A 19332-nucleotide genomic window follows, 5' to 3' on the forward strand; every position below is an offset into this window, starting at 1 on the left:
TTAACCCAAAGTTGATTTCTGGGGCTTTCTTCTCAATCTGTGCGTGATTTCTTGAGGGTTTATTCGATGTATTGGATGCAAAGGCTATCGGTTTCACTTCACCGGTAGACATGATGTGGGAAACGACCACCCCAACACTATAGGTTTGGATCAAAATGTGTCAGGACTTGTGACTTTGAGCAGCACCTCCTTTACTCGACAAATACTTTTTCACTTTGATCCTCGCACTTCCACTTTGTATTTTGACACAGTAGATTATGCAGGGGTTTTAGAATAGTCAATAGGGGGCAGCACGGTGGCACAGTGGTTAGCATTGCTGCCTACGGCGCTGAAGACCCGGGTTCGAATCCCGGCCCTAAGTCACTGTCCGTGTGGAGTTTGCACATTCTCCCCGTGTCTGCGTGGGTTTCACCCCCACAACCCAAAGATGTGCAGGTTAGGTGGATTGGCCACGCTAAATTGCCCCTTAATTGGAAAAAATAATCGGCTACTCTAAATTAAAAAAAAAGAATAGTCAATAGAATGGGGACAAACTTTCTATAGTAATTTAGTAAATCTAAGAAAGATAGAAATTGGTTAATATTCTGGGATTCGGGTGCCTCAGTAATAGCTTTGACCTTCAAATGCCTTGTACAGCCCCTTGGCATTGATTACATGTCCCAGACATCCAATTGAAGATTGGAAAAATTAGCATTTGTCTTTTTGGACTCTTAACCCACAATCATCTCATCTCTGAAGTGCGGCATCTAGGTTGCGGAGATGTTCTTCCACGCTCTTCTCATTCACCAGGATGTCATTCAGGTAACACTGAACTCTGTTTAACCAGGTTAAAATTTGGTCCATACCCCTTTGGAACAATGCCAGAGCTGAAGTGATGCTCAAGGATGATCTTTTGTATTAAATAACCCTTTAAGTGTCACAATTGTCAAGAACTGTTGTGAATCCTGGTCCTCATCAATTTGTAGTTATGCTTGACTGAGGTCGATCCTCAGTCAGTGTTGGTCCCCAGCCAACCATGCAAACAGGTCATCAATCAGGGGTAGAGGGTATTGTTCTGCATGGAGTACAGGATTCATCGTTATTTTGAAATCACCACAAATCCACACAGATCCGTCTTTTTGCATGGCTGACATTATCGGTGTAGCCCATTCACTCACTTTAACAGGTTCTAGGACTCCTGTCTTGACCAGTCACTCTAATTCTGCCTCGACTTTAGGTCTGATTGCATAAAACACCAACCTAGCCTTTAAGCATTTTGCCTGACTCACTACTTTGATCTTCAAATTTCTTGATAGCCTCCATATTTCCCAGATCACCATTGCTTGTTTCTTCAAGATTTTGGCAAGGGCTGATTCGGAATCTTTCATGAGGTTTACTTTGGCCCAATTTAACCTGATCTTTTCCAACAATTCTTCCCATTAGTGCCGGACAATTTCCCTTGACGAGGTGCAAGGATAAATCTGGCATCTGTCCATTAAACCGTACTGTTACATCAATACGGGCCCTCAAGAATGTTTTTAACACCGTCTTTAAGGGTTTCAGAGAGATGTGTCAGAGCTTTTCTTTATAAACCGTCTCTGGCACCAGCGGGATTGCTCCACCTCCACCTTTACCAGCTGTCTATCCAGTAGTGGAGTGACCTATTACTGATCTGGAACCCCAGCAATAACTAGTACATTGAATGACAACTTGTCTTCGGACTGTGAATCAGATCTCTCCTCAATCCTTTTTGTGCTGCATAGACTTTTTCCTTTATTTTGTTGTGCCATTTATTTAATTTGGCTCTTGCTTTTTGTAACTTTTACCTGAAGCTTTTTCCACCATGTGCATTCAATGTGGCCCTTTCTCCTATAATTTCTGCACATGATGTCTTTGCACCAACAATCTGCTGCTGAGTGTCTGATTTTAGCACACCTATGGCAAGTGCGAGTCTGTGTTTGCCGAGTTTCGGGCCGACATCATGAATTCTTGCAAGTGGAACTCAACTATGGAGCTTCCTTGGCTGCTAATTCCATTGACACAGCAATTGTCAAGGCTTTATTTAAAGTCAGGTTGCTTTTGATTAACAATTGCTTCAGATAGCTGTGAGTCGGTGGGCTTGTAATGAAGAATGTTGATCAGTCTATCCCCAGGAATGGAGACAGAGAGGTCAAGAAAGGAAAGGGGAGTGTCGAACATGGAGCATGTGACGGTGAGAGAGGGGTGGAAATTGGAAGCAAATGTGATCAATTTTTCCAGGTCCAGACAAAAACGTGGGGCCGGATTCTGTGATCCTGAGGTGGGGGCCAGCACAGAACTGGAGCAGTTCACGCCGCTCCAGCTGCTGATCCTGGCACGAACTGGGCGCCGCGGGATCCGCGCATGCGCAGTGGTACCAGCGCCAATGCGCGCATGCGGAGTCGCTTCCTTCAACGCGCCAGCCCCGGCTCAACATGGCGCAGGACTACAGGGGCCTGTGCAGAAGAAAGGAGGCCGCCAGCCAGAGAGGTCGGCCCGCCGATCGGTGGGCCCCAATCGCATTGGAGGCACCCCCGGGGTCAGAACCCCCCTCCTCCCCCCACAGGCTGCCCCCCGACCCTTCCACGCCGAGTTCCCGCCGGCCGAAAGCAGGTGTGGGCGGCGGGACTCGGTGTTTACGATGGCCGCACGGCCTATCCCGGGCCAAGAATCGGCGGGCCGGCCGCATAGAGTGGCCCCCGACCGGCGCCGCCGCCAACTAGGCCGGCGCCAATGGCAACAATTCTCCTCTCTGTGGAGTGGGCGATGTGGCGCAATTCGCGCCACACGTGGGGATTCTCTGGCCCCGGGCTGAGAGAATCCCGCCCATGAAGTAGAACTGATATAGTAATTCATCAATGTAACAGAGAACAAGTTGAGGGAGAGGGCAGGAACAAGGAATGTTCCACATACCCTTCAAAAAGACAGGCAAGTAGCCACAGCCACACATTTTAGGAGGAAGTGAGACAATTTGAAGAGGAAGTGACACAATTTGAAGAGGCAGTGAGACAAGTTGAAGGAGTAATTGTTGTGAGAGAACAATTATAGTTAGGCGGAGGATAGTAATGTTGTACAGGGATTGTTTAGACCTGCGCTCAAGGAAGAAGTGGAGAACCCTGAGACCCACCTTGTGAGAGATGGCGCTGTGGAGGACTTGAACATCCAGAATGAAGAGGAGGCGGTTGGGGCTGGGAAACTGGGAATTGTTGTGGTGACACGTCAGGACAATGCAAATGTAGGTGGGAAGGGACTGAAAAGGGAGAGAGGATGGAGTCACAATGGGAAGAAATTAATTCAGTGGGGCAGGAACAGGCTGATATGATGGGTCTACCAGGATAGTCCTGTTTGTGGATTTTGGGGAGGAGGTAGAAGAGGGCTGTGCGAGGTTGGGAGGGGGGGGCTGGATATTGTGGGGGTGGGAGCATCTCCAGAGGAGATGAGGTCAGTGACAGTCCTGGAAGCAGTGGCTTGATGTTCCATGGTGGGGGTCACGGAGGTAGGAGGAAGTGCCTGAGAAGTGAAGCTCAGCCTCTGTGAGGTAGAGGTTAATACGCCAGACAACAATGGCACGACGTTGTCAGCAAATTTTTTAACAAAGTCAGGGTTGACCTGAGAGAAAGTGCAGCAAGTTCAGAAGGAGACAGGTGAGAGTGGGTAAGAAGAGCAGAGAAATTGAGATGGCCGATGTCACACCGACCGTTTTCAATGAAAAGGTCAAGAGCAGGTCAGAGGCCAGAGGGAGGGGTCCAGGTAGAGGGAGAAGACTGAAAGGTTCTGTCGGACAGGGGGTGGACTCCAGACCACAGAAGTGAGCATGGAAATGGAGACAACGGAAGGAGAGTTCAATGTTGTGCCAAGCCCAAAATTCATTTGAGGCAAGGGGATGAAACTGAAGCCTTTGGTGAGTACAGAACATGCAGCATCCGAGAGGGGAAGGTCAGAAGGTATAGAGAATACATGACTGACCCCTTTTTTGTTCTTTGTTTGTCCCAAAGCAAACTCCATCATCATCATCACAACCTCCAAACATCCAACATTTGTGTAGTTTTCGGGAAACAGTCCCTTTTGTAAAAGGTTCTGGTGTTTCCCATACATTTCAACACAGAGCCTGTCATTTAAAGACATTGCAGTGTTTAATGCCAGAGTTGTGTGCAACCTACAGGTTTAACCACATGGCTGAATCTAGAAACCTGATTGCAAAGCTCAGAGAACAAATTAGCGAGGTCTCAGTGGGAATAATTTGGTCTCATTTAAAATGCAGATTTCATACCTGCCATGGGGTTATTACAGAGGGAGGGAAATGTCAAGTTGTTACTTATTTATTTATGTAGTCACGGGCACGCTGTCAAAATCATAATCAAACTCAATCTGTCCCAGATCTGTGAAAGTGCTTCCTCGCTATGGTAAACAACACTGAGAGCACATTGGCAGACACTGGGCTAACACTCAGAGATGCACAGCTTCCCTCTGAATTGCAGACTGTTTGAGGCAGTGCTGCTGATCGAGTCGGCCAACCCTTCATCGGCACAGGGCAAGACCCAAACAAGAAAAATAACCGCACGCACACAAAGTTTCTTCTGCACAGTGCCAGAGATGATGGCCTGTTAATCTTGAATAGTTAAGGTTATGATATGGAAATGAGGAATCACAGGACAAACGAATGGACCATGGAGGGTTGACATTCGCCTGTTGTGTGCCGTCCCCGGCCCTTAACATTAGAAGGTTGCCAACTCACTTGTGGGCTAGTGCTGAGTTGAAAGGTCTCAGCCAGGCTGCTGAAACTGGTGCAAAGGTCCCTCCCCCAGGATAAAGAGAAGGCAAAGTCAGCTAGAGTTCTGGTTCCCCATCAGCATGCGGAAATCCCTCCATTGCAGCACACCAGGGGAGGTCAGGACTGGACTCTTCTCTGACTACTGTGTGAGCTCACAGGCGACTAACTAGCTGGAGTACTGGCAGTTGTTGGGGCAGGATAGCCGGTGTGGAGGCAGGGTTACACCGCCAACATGAAGATGCAAGAAAGATGGGTGTTCTTAAAGTTAACACCTGGCTGCACTGTTAAGACCACCCCCCCCCCCCCCTCCTAAAACACTGTGGTAGCCTGAAACAGCAATGAGAAAACTAGCAACTGCCAAAACAGGAAACAGTCTGGGAAACCACAGGTGGGAGAATTGATCACAAAGGGGGAATGGTGTTGTTTTTGGGAGAAGACAAGGCGCAATTCTGAGCATTAATTCCAACCTCATGACCACATCATACTGTAATGAGGAATCCAGTGAAATTGATGTTGTCACATCGCTCCTTTATAAACAGCAATTGAAGTTGTGCCAAATGACTTTCCACAAGGAATGTTGCTGCTTTACATCTAAATTGGTGGAGTGTCGGTGGATGTTGAACAGTTTACCAGCACCTGAACCCACCCCCGTCTTGTTTAACGTGGGCTGAATCTGGTATTCCCAGACACGCTGCAGAACGGCCTGTCCTTCTGAATTTCAAAGGACTGCCCTGCATCTGTGACCCTCGTTGTACTGCCAGCTGCAAGAAGCCTTGAAATGGCATCGCTGCCACATTGGGCCACAGACCAAACTTGCACATTTGCACAAATGCAAAGGTATTGGCGTGGATCCCCCTCCTTTTCCCTATCTCAGCGAGAGGTACAGAAATCCACAATGTGATCAATTTCAAAGGCAAATGAACCTGAACACTGAACATGCAACCTTTCTGGAGAGAGGGAGGGAGGGAGCAAATTCCACTGCGGACATCAGCGAACAGGCCAAGTGTGCAATAATTGATCTTAGCAATGAATCTTAACAGGAGGATAACGAGGAATCTTCTGACTGGGTGGGTGGGGGCGGGGGGGGGGGGGGGGGCGGGGGAGGGGGGGCGTTCAGCAGACTGTCAGCCGTGCTGCTGAAACACAGAAACCTGGAAGGTTCCACATTCCCGTATCGGCCTCCCCGAACAGGCGGCAGAATGTGGCGACTAGGGGCTTTTCACAGTAACTTCATTGAAGCCTACTTGTGACATTAAGCGATTATTATTCTTATTTGTTCCCAGGTTTCTGCAGAGTTGAACTAACCTGGACCTCAGTGACTGTAGGATACAGACAACTGACGTTGCAATTAGACCCAAGTGTCGAACTCACACTCGGGATGATTACTCTGGGATCACTGCTCGACAGAGCTGATGTTTGGATACTGGGTGATGGCAGGATTGGGTGAGGCTGAGATGCCCCCTAACCTGTCAACCTGTTTGGGGTCACGCATGGAGCGTGGTCACTTGGGCAAAGTGCTGCCAGTGGGGACTCCACTGTACAGAGGGCGAGGCAAAGGCTTCAGAAGAGGAGAACACTGGGAGAGGAGGACAAACTAAGCCACGGGGAAGCAAAATGCTAAATGGTGCTGTCACTCCAAAAATGGAAGGGAGTATTTGTCAATAAGAGTGCCACACATCAATCGGAAGGTGCTGGATTGCCCCATTCTGCATCCCGAGGGTATCAACTCAAGAGGGACGTGCAATGGCCCAGCAAGCAATGGACTTTCTTTAACTGTTGAGTGGCCACGGTGAGGATTGGAAGCGATGGTCTGACACCCCCCCCCCCCCCCACCTCATGGGTTTGGTGGGGCGGGGACAGAATCCAGCCGAGGAGACAGCGCCAAGCAAACGGCGACTGGGGGATGTTGAGCCTGCAGATTGCAGAGTGGGGACGACGGAGGGACCACACGGGGGAAGGATAGGCCTTCCAATCTGTCCGGCATTGTGCAAGATGCCTACATTTCCAGGGTGGCGTTCTCGGCCCTGGCTGCCTTGTAGTCTTTTCTGATGAGGGGATGGAGAAACCTGTATTCTCAAAGGCGAATTGGAGGTTAGACAGACTGCAATTTCTGTCCCTGCTGAAACCCCCAAGTCAAAGATGAGAATCTGTGCAAAGCTAAAGAAATTAGCAGTAAAAATATATTCCCACAAACAGTGCAAATGAAATACTTCATCACCTGCACAAACACTGTATTCTTTCTCAAGCCTTCTTGCAGTCCACAGCATAGCTAATTGCTTCTGTATTTGGACTGCTGACAACAGAGCCACGCAAGGACATTCATATCCCCAGTTTATTGCTCATGTGTTTTGGGTGCAGTACAGTTGTACTTGGCAAAAGATTAAATGTTTAGAATGTTAAAAACTATTAAAGGCTGTTTGCATGACCTCAGCCTCCGGAGTAAATCACTTACCACTGTGAACAGGCCCCATTCTGGTCTGAATCTATCAGGTATGTGCATGTATGTGTATGTTGGAAAAAAGGTTGTGTACGTCCCACTGAGGTTGGAACATGTCCTCTAAAGCGAGCAGGCGGTAGGCACCCGATTTACTTGCGTCTGCACATTTTAGATCAACGGCGAACCCGTATTTTCAACTTAAATGATCAGTTTGATGGATTAATCACAATGCTGTTCTTTCGCTGGACGCTCCTTATCGAAGTGTTTGCCAGTTCACGGTCTGAAAATCCTCTTTTATTCGTTTCATCAATAACACCTTGCAAATATCTGGTTCCTGCTGAGCCTTCCAATCGCCATGTTTGTTCAGATATGGAGGAAGAATCTAATATTGACCCTGATCCCAGTAAAGTTCCATAACATCCAAAGGTATTCCGAAATTCTGACTGCTTGTGGACACGTGTCTCTGGAGTCGGCATGAATCACTTCAACACGGAAATATCTACCACTATGATTCAGTAGTGCCTTTTCGTACATATATGCGTTCTAGGTGCATTTAGTTGGCTAGACGGTTCATGATGCAGACTGAGGCCAACAGAGTGGCCTTCTCAACCTTGTCCCCTGCCTGAGGTGTGGTGATCCTCAGGTTAAATCACCACCAGTCAGCTCTCCCCCCTCAAAGGGGAAAGCAGCCTATGGCCGTTGGGGACTGTGGCGACTTTACTGTAGACGTATGCTCAGATGTGCAAATGGCTATGCACATTGGTTGACTCATCCTCAAGTTCAGGGCAATAACCCATCATTAACTGACTGCCTCATGAATGGATGCATTATCATATCAAAGGCATGATAGTCAGTTCCTTCCCAGTGAGCGGGGCAGCGGTTACTTAACCTTGACATGACCACGAAAATAGACTAAATGTGCAGACCATGAACTGGGTCAGACGTGTTTGGTGCCTTAGCAGACGAAACATTGCCTGATTATGTTGCCCTTTGTCACGTTTAGGCAGAGCCCCTCCCAGGAGTGGTCCTTTTTGCTTTATCCCTCTGTTATTGCTTTGTTTATTTGGTTGCCCTTCCAACTCTCTTGCAGGTGGCTGCGGTTTCCTTCCAGCTGCCGCTCCCGATGCCTGGAGGTCATGTGCGGGTCACTATCGCCTCTGCAGCTGTGGTGACCGGGGCAGGGGAGCCAGAGGAAGCAGGAGACGACCTGCCAGCGCCAGGGGAGGAGCAGTCTGATTTGGCGGTACGCCTCTTTGGGACTATGTGCTACTCCTGCCATGTAGGTTGGTGGTGTGTTTAGTTTTTCTTTTGCTTTTTTTTAATACCGTGGAATTGCTAATAAACAAAAATATCGAAATGTCGACTGGTTCAGGGGCAAATGGGTGGAGTGAATTCAGTGCTGACTGCCTCCCAATAGGGATTAATAATTCTCCACATGTTAATACTTATCCCTTTAATCATCCATTTATTTCCGAACCAGGGATCTTTCTCACTCTTTTAAAGATGGTTACCCATCACAGTCTTGTTGCACTTTATTCACATGATGCCCTTGGGAGATTCCCAATTTTCTCCTCCAGTGCTGACATTTTCTGGAGGGGTGGGGAGAAGGCTACAAACAAATTTCTTTAAAAATGGGTGAGGCGGGGGCGGGAGGAGCAAAAGAGAAAGTATGGAACATGAAAAGGCCAATTACCCAGTCACTCAATCAGCATTTATTTCAGTTCTGGAATTGATTGTGGTATGAATATGAACAGATCCAGAATTCACATCTTCAAAGAATTTAGCCTTAAAATCCACATAAGTCATCTTGGTTTTCACTGAAACACACCCAGAAAAAGATATAGCAATTTTCCCTTTTCCACGGGTGACCCACCGGCCTTCTGAAGTTACAGAGGAAATTGGGAGAAATCCCGCAGAATATCTAGGCCGAAATATCTACAGATGACCCAAACCCAGATGGGGCAGGTGGCAATGGTTCTCCGGGAAAGCAAAGAGATACGAGGTGAATTCTGGTTAATATTTTCAGGAGCTTTGGTAGACTAGAGGAACCAAAGGTCTGGATCATTGGGATTTCCTGAAGCTTCCTGAAGGGACTAAATATGATCACAGTAAAGCAACTTTCCCCAAGAAATCAAACTAAAAGCAAAATACTGCAGCTATTGGGAATCTGAAATAGCAACGCAAAATCCGGAATATACCCAGCAGGTCAGGGAGCATCGATGGGAGGGGAGAGAGAGAATGAGAGTTAACGTTGCAGATCGGTGACCTGTCATCCGAAGGTGAAACGTTAATTTTTTATCTCTCCATTGATGTGTCAACTGCTGAGGGCTTCCAGGTATCGCTGCGTCCAACTGCCAGTCAACTTGATGCTGCTTAACATCAGGTACCTGAACGAACACTGTCGTGTCTGGCATAGAAAGATTGGGCAGTACAGGGTTAACTTTGCAAAGCTCCCTTCCCAGTTTCGAGTCTCTCTGGCTGCCAGCACTTGTCGCAGAGTCAGTGTCGATTTTTGATCTGGGCTTATCTTTAACCTGAAATAAGCAGGCGGCCGAGTGACGAGACCCAGTTATAGAAATTGGTTTAGTGGACCTGACCTCGATGTATTTCAGAATCATTTCAATTAATGTAAGTCGCAGCTCAGTGCCTTGCCCTCCGAGATAGAGGTCATGGGTGAGAGTCCCACCACAGAAACCTGATCACAAACTCCAGTCCAACAGTCTAGCGCTTCACTGCCAGAGGTGCCGTCTTTCCGAGACATTTAACTAAAGCCCTTGCGGCCCTCCCACATGGAGATCAAAGGACGCATGAAGAGCAGGGGTGGATCTCTTTGCTGTCCGGTCCAATATTATCCAATATTACCAACATCATTAAATCCGATGAGTTGATCAATATCACATTGCTGTTTGTGGGATGTGTAACTCTGGCATTTCCTGTATTATAAGAGTGAGGAGCCTGTTTGGGACATTGTGATTTGATGAAAGGCAGTAAGTCAAACCAATTCTCTCTTCATTACAGTACTGAGGACCTGAGGCAGTCTGTGTGTTGTTTAGAACTGAGCGCCAAGCAGACGTGGATTGCTTATAAATGAACACCTCCACATTCTCAGTGACTCAGAGGAGAGGGAAGGGCACAGCAAACAAAAGCATCGGTTCTCAATGTATCCATTTAGGCCCAAAGCTTTGCTTTGATTGGATATTCACGGGGGGGGGGGGGGAGGTGGAGGACATCAACTCGGTGTTTCTCAGCAAGAAAGTGGCCGTCCGGTTCGATCACTTAAATCAGCACCATGGCCAGCTCCAGAGATTGAACCAAAAGTTAGTAAATAAAATCAGCTGGCTCTGCCTTCAGCACCCAGCAGAATGCTGAGAATTCACCAATGATTTTGGCAGCCACGGTTATCTAGATGGCGTCGCTTTCAGGGGAGCTGCTGGGTCACCTTCCGGACAGTGTTCCACCGGTAGAGAGAGATCCTTCCTTTTGGGTGAGAGTTTAAACCGAAGCCCCGTTCCGGCCTCCAATCGGCCCTCTCGGATTGATGTTAAAGATTGCACAGCACTCTTAGGCAGTTCCCCCTGGTGACCGGTCTAATACATATCCCTCTTATTTGGGCAGCAGGGTAGCATAATAGTTAGCACAAATGTTTCACAGCTCCAGGGTCCCAAGTTCGATTCCCGGCTTGGGTCACTGTCTGTGCGGAGGCTGCACGTTCTCCCCGTGTCTGCGTGGGTTTCCTCCAGGTGCTCCGGTTTCCTCCCACAGTCCAAAGATGTGCAGGTTAGGTGTATAGGCCATGCTAAATTGCCCTTCGTGTCCAAAATTGCCCTGAGTGTTGAGTGGGGTTACTGGGTTATGGGGATAGGGTGGTGGTGTGGGCTTGGGTAAGGTGCTCTTTCCAAGAGCCGGTGCAGACTCGATGGGCCGAATGGGCTCCTTCTGCACTGGAAATTCAATGAAATATTACAGAGACAGAATTTTAAAGTGTAAGGGTCCTTCTTGCTCATTCCCTTATTTCCTCTTTCTTTATTTTTGGTGTTATAATATTTGATCCATGGATGCTGAATGAACATTTATCTTTAAGTCAAGCAGCAGACATAATGAGAAATTCAAGAAGTTGCAGCATAGTATATGGTGCTGCTAGCTTTAGACAACAGAACCCAGACTTCTTGGCACCTCAGTGATAGGTGAAACTCGGTTCAAATGGTTGGCTTGTAGCCAATGAATTGGCTTAAAGGCTGTATTCTGCCTGGTAACAGGCGGTGACTGGGTCTTAAGGAGATTCGTTTAACTCTTGGACACTCGGGGCAAGGGCCAGTTTTTCTTCTCTCGCTCTTTATCTCCTGAAAGGCCGAGTTGCTGTATTTTTGAAACTGCAGAGACCTGAATGAGTGTACAATGAAAACCATCACAGGGCAAACAGAGTCCTGAATCTGAGAGCTTAAGTTGAAGGAAGGTCTGCTGAAAGACAACCATCTGGAACAAATTCTCTGTTTCTTATTTTTTGTTATTTTTGACACCCTGCCCTTTGTGTTTGTCTATCTTTGTGTGTGTGTGTGTGTGCGTGTGTGCGCATGCATATAATATATATATATATATATATATGGGTGGCGGGGCATCTTAAAGTGGGAGATTAGGAATTAGATAATAATTATAAAAATAATAATAATCGCTCATTGTCACAAGTAGGCTTCAATGAAGTTACTGTGAAAAGCCCCTAGTCGCCACATTCCAGCACCTGTTCAGGGAGGCCAGTACGGGAATTGAACCTGCGCTGTTGGCCTTGTTCTGCATGACCAGCCAGCTGTTTAGCCCACTGTGTTAAACCAGCTCCTAATAGATAATAGTTAACCAGCTGTATTTGATGCATATTTTATTATAGTTCTTGTTATTAATAAAAAGTAATTGTGTTTAAATTTACAAACCTGGTGACTGCAATTATTGGGCAGCTAAGGGCTAAGATCTTTGGGTATTTTTCTATGTATTATATCAGTATTTTCTAAGTATTATTTAGTTGTGTTTTGACTCTGGGTCAAGTGGGGCTGGAACTGACCTCGCACGAGCCCAGGGCGCCATAACAATGGTCATTCCCGCCAATGGGGTTTTCCGGTCCCACTGAAGTCAATGGACATAAAAATTGGCTCGCTGTTTACGTCCCTCCCTCTGGTTCTTTCTTATCATCAAACAGAAGTCCAAAGGTTATATCACTTAAAAGGAGGCTGATATTTATGGATAATTCCTTTGCCATCTCCCTGCTTTCAGTTCAACAACTAGGCATAACCTTGTACATGCTGTATGCCGTGAGTCACTTAAATGTCTATTGACTTGGATGGGAGTAGAAGATCCCGCCTGGAGGAGGGGCCAATATATTCCAGCCAATGACTTTGAACCTCGTCCCTCTGATCTATTTTTGTGGGTTAATTGGAAGCAAAGCTCCAATTCTTTTTTCTGTCCCTCACAATAGTTTGATACTTAGGAAATTCTTTCAAGGCTAAAAAGCCCTTCCACTATGTTGAAATATCAACTTATTGGCCTGACTCGGCACCATCATGTACAAGTCTACTTGCTACCTCAGTGCTCCTCCGAATCAGTTTCTTGTATCGCCTTGACAAGGTTTGAAAATTCCTATCAGTTACAGCAAGTGGGAGCCAAATGATCAGTAGATGTTTCTACTGTTCAAGACAGTTAGGATTCTGTTTGAACCAGCAAATTTAAGAAGTTCCCAAGGATTGGGTTACTTGTACAAACACGCACTCCTCCTGGGCCTAGCCAAGATTGCCACTAATAGATCCAAGCAGGGGGGCGGTCAACAGGGTCCTCCACCCCAACCATCCGCCCCTCTACCATGGTTGTATTCGCTGCCTGGAAAGGGGTAGGCTGTGTCTGCCAGCACCATTGAGGTCTTTCGTGCACAGTGGGCACCACAGGGATTGGAGTATTTCATGAACTCCTTTAATTAAATTTTTTTGATGTTTTAAGTTTCCTTTGAGCTTCTGGGCTGAGGCATGTGAAGGTGTGGCCACCAATAGTGAACTGATTAAAACTGGAGGTGCAAAAGGGGCCAGAAATATAAGAGCGCAGATATGTTGGAGGGTTGTAAGGCTCGAAAGAACTTACAGAGATAGGGACCTTTCAGGCCATAAGGGGATTTGAAAAGAAGGATTGGCTTTTTTTCAAATTGAACCTTCGCTTAACTGGGAGCCGGTGAAGGTCAACAAGCACAGTGGAGGACAGGTGAACATGATTTGGTGAGACTTAAGACATGGACAGCATTGATGAACATAAGATGAGGGAGAGTAGAATATGGGAGGCCAGTAAGGTGGGGAGGAATTAGAATAGTCAAGTCTAGAGGCAAAAAATGCACTGATGAATGGCTGAAGTTTCAAAAATGCGGGCCGGGATTCTCCAAGCCCACGCCGGGTCGGAGAATCGCCGGTCACGTGGGAAATTTCCGACGCTAGGACGTGATTCTTCAGCGACTGGAGAATCGGCGGCAATCGCGTTCGCGCGGTCGACGCGGCGCCGCAATTCTCCGCCGCAATTCTCCGCGTTCGCCGGCCGAATTCCCGCTAGCGTGGTTCCAACCTGGTTCCACCCGGTGGGAGCTCAGACCCGTGGCCGTGGTGGCCATCATGGTGGGAGGGGGCCTCCACAGCATCCAGGCCCGCAATCAGGGGCAACCGATCGGCGGGCGCCCGCGATCTGGAGGAGGCCTACCTCCTTCCGCACGGGCGCGCTGTAGGGCTCCGCCATGTTGCGCGCGCCGCGGAAGGCGCCACCACGCACATGCGCCAGTGCAGAGACAGCCATCACGCGCACGTGCTGGCGCAGAGATGGCCATTGCGTGCATGCATAGACCCGCGCTAGCAGTGCAGGGCCATGTATTGGCGCCGGAGTAGCGTGCAGCATTCTCGCACGGTGCTAGCCCCCTGAATCGCTGGGCATCAGTGCACCACTCCGGCGTTTATGCCGGCGCCAACACTTGCTAGGATTTCGGAGAATCCCAGACACCATCTTTACTTCCTTCCTTATGTTAAAGTGAAGATTCACTGCTCCAACTCCAACTCAATTTTTCCACAGAACTTGAAATCTCTGAACCTTCTTGCTTCCCTTTTATTCATCTACAGGCAGACTCAGAAAATCCCAGATTTTGCTTCATAGAATAGAACAGCACAGCACAGAACAGGCCCTTCAGCCCTCAATGTTGTGCCGAGCAATGATCACCCTACTCAAGTCAACGTATCCACCCGATACCAGTAACCCAACAACCCCACCCCCATTAACCTTATATTTTTTAGGACACTATGGGCAATTTAGCATAGCCAATCCACCTAACCCGCACATCTTTGGACTGTGGGAGGAAACCGGAGCACCCGGAGGAAACCCACGCACACACGGGGAGGACGTGCAGACTCCACACAGACAGTGACCCAGCCGGGAATCAAACCTGGGACCCTGGAGCTGTGAAGCATTTATGCTAACCACCATGCTACCGTGCTGCTTCAATCTTTGAAAGACCCTTTCCTCTTCAGTCTCAGTAATGCACTGCACTCTTACATAAAGTTCTTCACTTAGCTTCTCAATGTTCACCTTACTTCAACAGGCCACCATTCCACAGTTTTGCCACCCTCATTTTGACACATTAGTTTTTCAGGTTGTCAACCAAGTATTGCAGACTAGCCCTTGGTTACAGAAACTCACAAATTTTCATTTCAGTATTGAACAGTTAATTAACAATGGCAACTTTATAACTGGGCTTGAAATTAAATGTCTGTCCATTCAACAGAAGAGAGACTTATCAGGACAAGGTCTAGAGAGAGGGAGAAAGAGAGCAGGTCACGGTCCAGGAAGAATGAGAGAGGGAGAAAGAGAGAGAGAGAGAAGGACACGGTCCAGAGAGTGGGACATGGTCCAAGGAGAGAGAGAGAGAGAGCAAGACATGGTCCAGGGAGAGAGAGAGCAAGACATGGTCCAAGGAGAGAGAGAGAGAGAGCAAGACATGGTCCAGGGAGAGAGAGAGAGAGCAAGACATGGTCCAGGAAGAGAGAGAGCGAGCAAGACATGGTCCAGGGAGAGAGAGAGAGGGCAAGACATGGTCCAGGGAGAGAGAGAGAGGGCAAGACATGGTCCAGGGAGAGAGAGAGAGAGAGAGAGCAAGACATGGTCCAGGGAGAAAGAGAGAGAGCAAGACATGGTCCAGGGAGAGAGAGAGAGCAAGCCATGGTCCAGGGAGAGAGAGAGAGAGCAAGACATGGTCCAGGGAGAGAGAGAGAGAGCAAGACATGGTCCAGGGAGAGAGAGAGAGAGCAAGACATGGTCCAGGGAGAGAGAGAGAGAGAGCAAGACATGGTCCAGGGAGAGAGAGAGAGCAAGACATGGTCCAGGGAGAGAGAGAGAGAGCAAGACATGGTCCAGGGAGAGAGAGAGCAAGGCATGGTCCAGGGAGAGAGAGAGAGAGAGAGAGAGAGCAAGACATGATCCAGGGAGAGAGAGAGAGAGCAATACATGTTCCAGGGAGAGAGAGAGAGAGAGAGCAAGACATGGTCCAGGGAGAGAGATAGAGAGAGCAAGACATGGTCCAGGGAGAGAGAGAGAGAGAGAGCAAGACATGGTCCAGGGAGAGAGAGAAAGAGAGCAAGACATGGTTCAGGGAGAGAGAGAGAGAGCAAGACATGGTCCAGGGAGAGAGAGGGAGAGCAAGACATGGACCAGGGAGAGAGAGAGAGAGAGAGCAAGACATGGTCCAGGGAGAGAGAGAGCAAGACATGGTCCAGGGAGAGAGAGAGAGAGCGAGACATGGTTCAGGGAGAGAGAGAGCAAGACATGGTCCAGGGGGAGAGAGAGAGAGCAAGACATGGTCCAGGGAGAGAGAGAGCAAGACATGGTCCAGGGAGAGAGAGAGAGCAAGACATGGTCCAGGGAGAGAGAGAGAGAGCAAGACATGCTCCAGGGAGAGAGAGAGAGAGAGCAAGACATGGTCCAGGGAGAGAGAGAGCAAGACATGGTCCAGGGAGAGAGAGAGAGAGAGAGAGCAAGACATGGTCCAGGGAGAGAGAGAGAGAGAGAGTAAGACATGGTCCAGGGAGAGAGAGAGCAAGACATGGTCCAGGGAGAGAGAGAGAGCAAGACATGGTCCAGGGAGAGAGAGAGCAAAACATGGTCCAGGGAGAGAAAGAGCAAGACATGGTCCAGGGAGAGAGAGAGCAAGACATGATCCAGGGAGAGAGAGAGAGAGCAATACATGGTCCAGGGAGAGAGAGAGAGAGAGAGAGCAAGACATGATCCAGGGAGAGAGAAAGACATGGTCCAGGGAGAGAGAGAGCAAGACACGGTCCAGGAAGCGGGAGAGGGGGAAGAGAGCAAGACACGGTCCAGGAAGAGAGAGAGAGCAGGACACAGTCCAGGGAGAGGGAGAGAGTGAGCAAGACACGGTCCAGGGAGAGAGAGAGAGAGCAAGACATGGTCCAGGGAGAGGGAGAGAGAGAGCAAGACACGGTCCAGGGAGAGCGAGAGAGAGAGAGAGAGAGAGAGAAAGAGAGAGAGAGGGAGCAGGAGATGACTAGGGGATTTTCAGAGCCAAAGGCCAAAGACTTTGCATTTATCGAAGAATTATTGGTTAATTGATTTGGTCTGTGATCAGTGGTATATTAATCCCTCTAACAACTGAAGTATACTGGCCGGGATTCTCCCTTCTGGGGACTTAAGTCCCCACGCCAACGGGAAAACTGGCGGCAACCACACCGGCGTCAACAGCCACCGAAAGTGCGGAATTCTCTGCACTTTCGGGGGCTAGGTGGATGCTGGAGGGATTGGCGCCATTCCAGCTAGCGCCAAAGGGACGGCACGAGTTTGCGCATGCGCGGAACGGCTGGCGTGGTTCCGTGCATGGTGGAGCCCTAAGAATCAGGCTGAAATTCAGCCCAGGCTAATCGGAGGGTGTCCCCCTCTATTTTGCAGCAAGAGATTCTTCTGAAAAACTGCCACAATTTGGAAGGGGTTGTAAGGATGGACAATGTGAGAAATGGAAGTTTCACACTGCTGTTCTTCTGAAATGCAGCCCAAGTCATATTGTTTCAGCTCTTCTACATTTAGAGCATTCTACACTTGGTTTGGAAGTACTTAATACTGAACATGTTACAGTTGCCAACAGTGGCAATGTTGAACTGTAATATGCACAGTAGTTTTCGCTTGTAATATTCGCCAAAAAAAGCACAATGTTTCCTACCTTTCTGGGGCGTCTGGGTCAAAACAAGTTTTCCTCACATCTGTAATCGTGGGATCGCAGCAGTCACCATCATCAAAGTCATCCAGGATATTGTTGCACTCCATGTTACAGATCCCATCCCTCCTCTTCCAAACATAACACCTCCCCAGAAAGCGACAGTCCCCTCCGTCGTACCCTGTTAAAGGGTGGTCGCACTCTGGGTCACAGTGGTCATTCCCGATCTTGCTCTTCTCACAGTTGACCAGAATGATTCGATTGCGAATGGTGGTGTTCAGGACCTCGGTGATGGTGAGGTCCCATGTTATGTTGTACCCGCTGAATGCCTTGTTCAGGGCCTGGTGCTGGAGCTCAATCTGCTGCTTTGAGACAGTGGGGTTAAGCCGTCTATCATCATGAATGTTGATTACTCTGTAGCGGATCAGCTTCTCATTCCGGAGCGGCCAATAGCTGTTGTAGTTCTTGATGACGTCAATATTGTCACAAACGGTCAGTCCACATGGCGGAGGGATCAAAGGAGATGCCAGCTTAGGCCCCGGCAGAAGCATAATTTCCCAGCTAGGATAATGACTGTCCTTCTCTGGTATCCATTGATTTTCCATTTTAGAGAAATCTGCATTGAAGACCAACAATGAATCTTCCCCATGAACACCTCGATGATAACTCTGCATTAATTCTTCTTGAGACTTTGCAGTTTTCCAGAGTGTGAAGCTAGCCAGGTAACCACGGAAACTGTGTCCATCCTCAGAGCTGTCCCCACCAATCAACAATGTCCGGCAGGAGCTCATAAAAGCGCTGTGCAGATCTCCCAACTGTCCGGCACTCGCACCAACTCTTGCTCCATTCACATACAGCTTCATCTGCCTACCGTCATAAGAGGCAGCCACATGAGTCCAGGCATTGGCATGGTAACGGTGATGGGCAAAAACCGTGGTGGCATTCCTGGCTCGGTCTGTGCGGAGGGAGAAGAAGAAACGGGGATCCTTCCTTCCAGAATATTCTACTGATTGAATGCCAATCATCCAGCCTTTCTCACTGAGTGAATAGGAGCAGTTATCAAAGAGCCCTGCAAGAAAAGACAGAAAAAGACTGATTATCTTGCACACTGGCATTGTGAATTGGTTTAGTAATGGCAGCACAATGTGTGGCCCCTGTCCAGTCATATATGGAAATAACATATTTATATAGCACCTTTCACAACTTCAGGATGTCTCAAAGCTTTACAGAGTTTGGTTACTGTTATAATGTTATGTCGTCAATTTTTCACACAGCAAACTTCCACAACAGCAGTGGCTAGGTAACGGGAGTTACTGCATCCTCCCCATCCATCACGGTATGTTTTCCAATGGTGAAGGTAGCTGAACATTGGCCATTGGCGGAGTTGTGTGATGTTTACTGCGAGGGACCACACATCTTGCGTTTTAGGTCGCAGTGAAAAGACTCAGAAGCAGGGGTGTGACCGCTGAGCCATAGCTGACACACGGGTACAGAGATGTAACCGTCAATGTGATTTTTAGACTGTGGTGAATGTATTCACTCGTTCTCATCATCTTGTAGTGAATTGATGGTACATCATAGACTAAATCCACAGCAGGATAATAGTTTGTTTTGTCCTTCCAAATTTAGCGAGTGAGAGCAGTTTGTAACGCGGAAAAATAGGATAGAAAAACTAAAGGGTACATGTATACACGAATGATAGTAGGGATGGAAATAATTTGAGATTATTCATTACAAGCTTCCCTTGAGACTATAGAGCATTAAAGCGTGATGATTCCTTGGTTAGAAGCGTGTAATCAGTACAAGTACACAAAACAAGTTTAGTAACAGCACACCAGCTAGCAATGACAAGAAAACATTCAATGCAGGAAAGCATCAGTTATAACCCACACAGGTCTTAAGGGGTGGAGA

General features: G+C 48.1%; 1 protein-coding gene across 1 annotated transcript in view; it reads right to left on the minus strand.

The window, feature by feature from the left end:
* Positions 1-19332, minus strand: part of LOC119964909 (pappalysin-2-like) — a 569527-nt gene that overhangs the window by 491402 nt on the left and 58793 nt on the right. The window contains exon 2 of the mRNA XM_038795012.1: positions 17428-18490. Coding sequence (XP_038650940.1) covers positions 17428-18490 — 1063 coding nt within the window. The remainder of the gene's footprint in view (positions 1-17427; positions 18491-19332) is intronic.

This window comes from Scyliorhinus canicula, chromosome 4, assembly GCF_902713615.1.
Source record: "Scyliorhinus canicula chromosome 4, sScyCan1.1, whole genome shotgun sequence".
Lineage (NCBI taxonomy): Eukaryota > Metazoa > Chordata > Chondrichthyes > Carcharhiniformes > Scyliorhinidae > Scyliorhinus > Scyliorhinus canicula.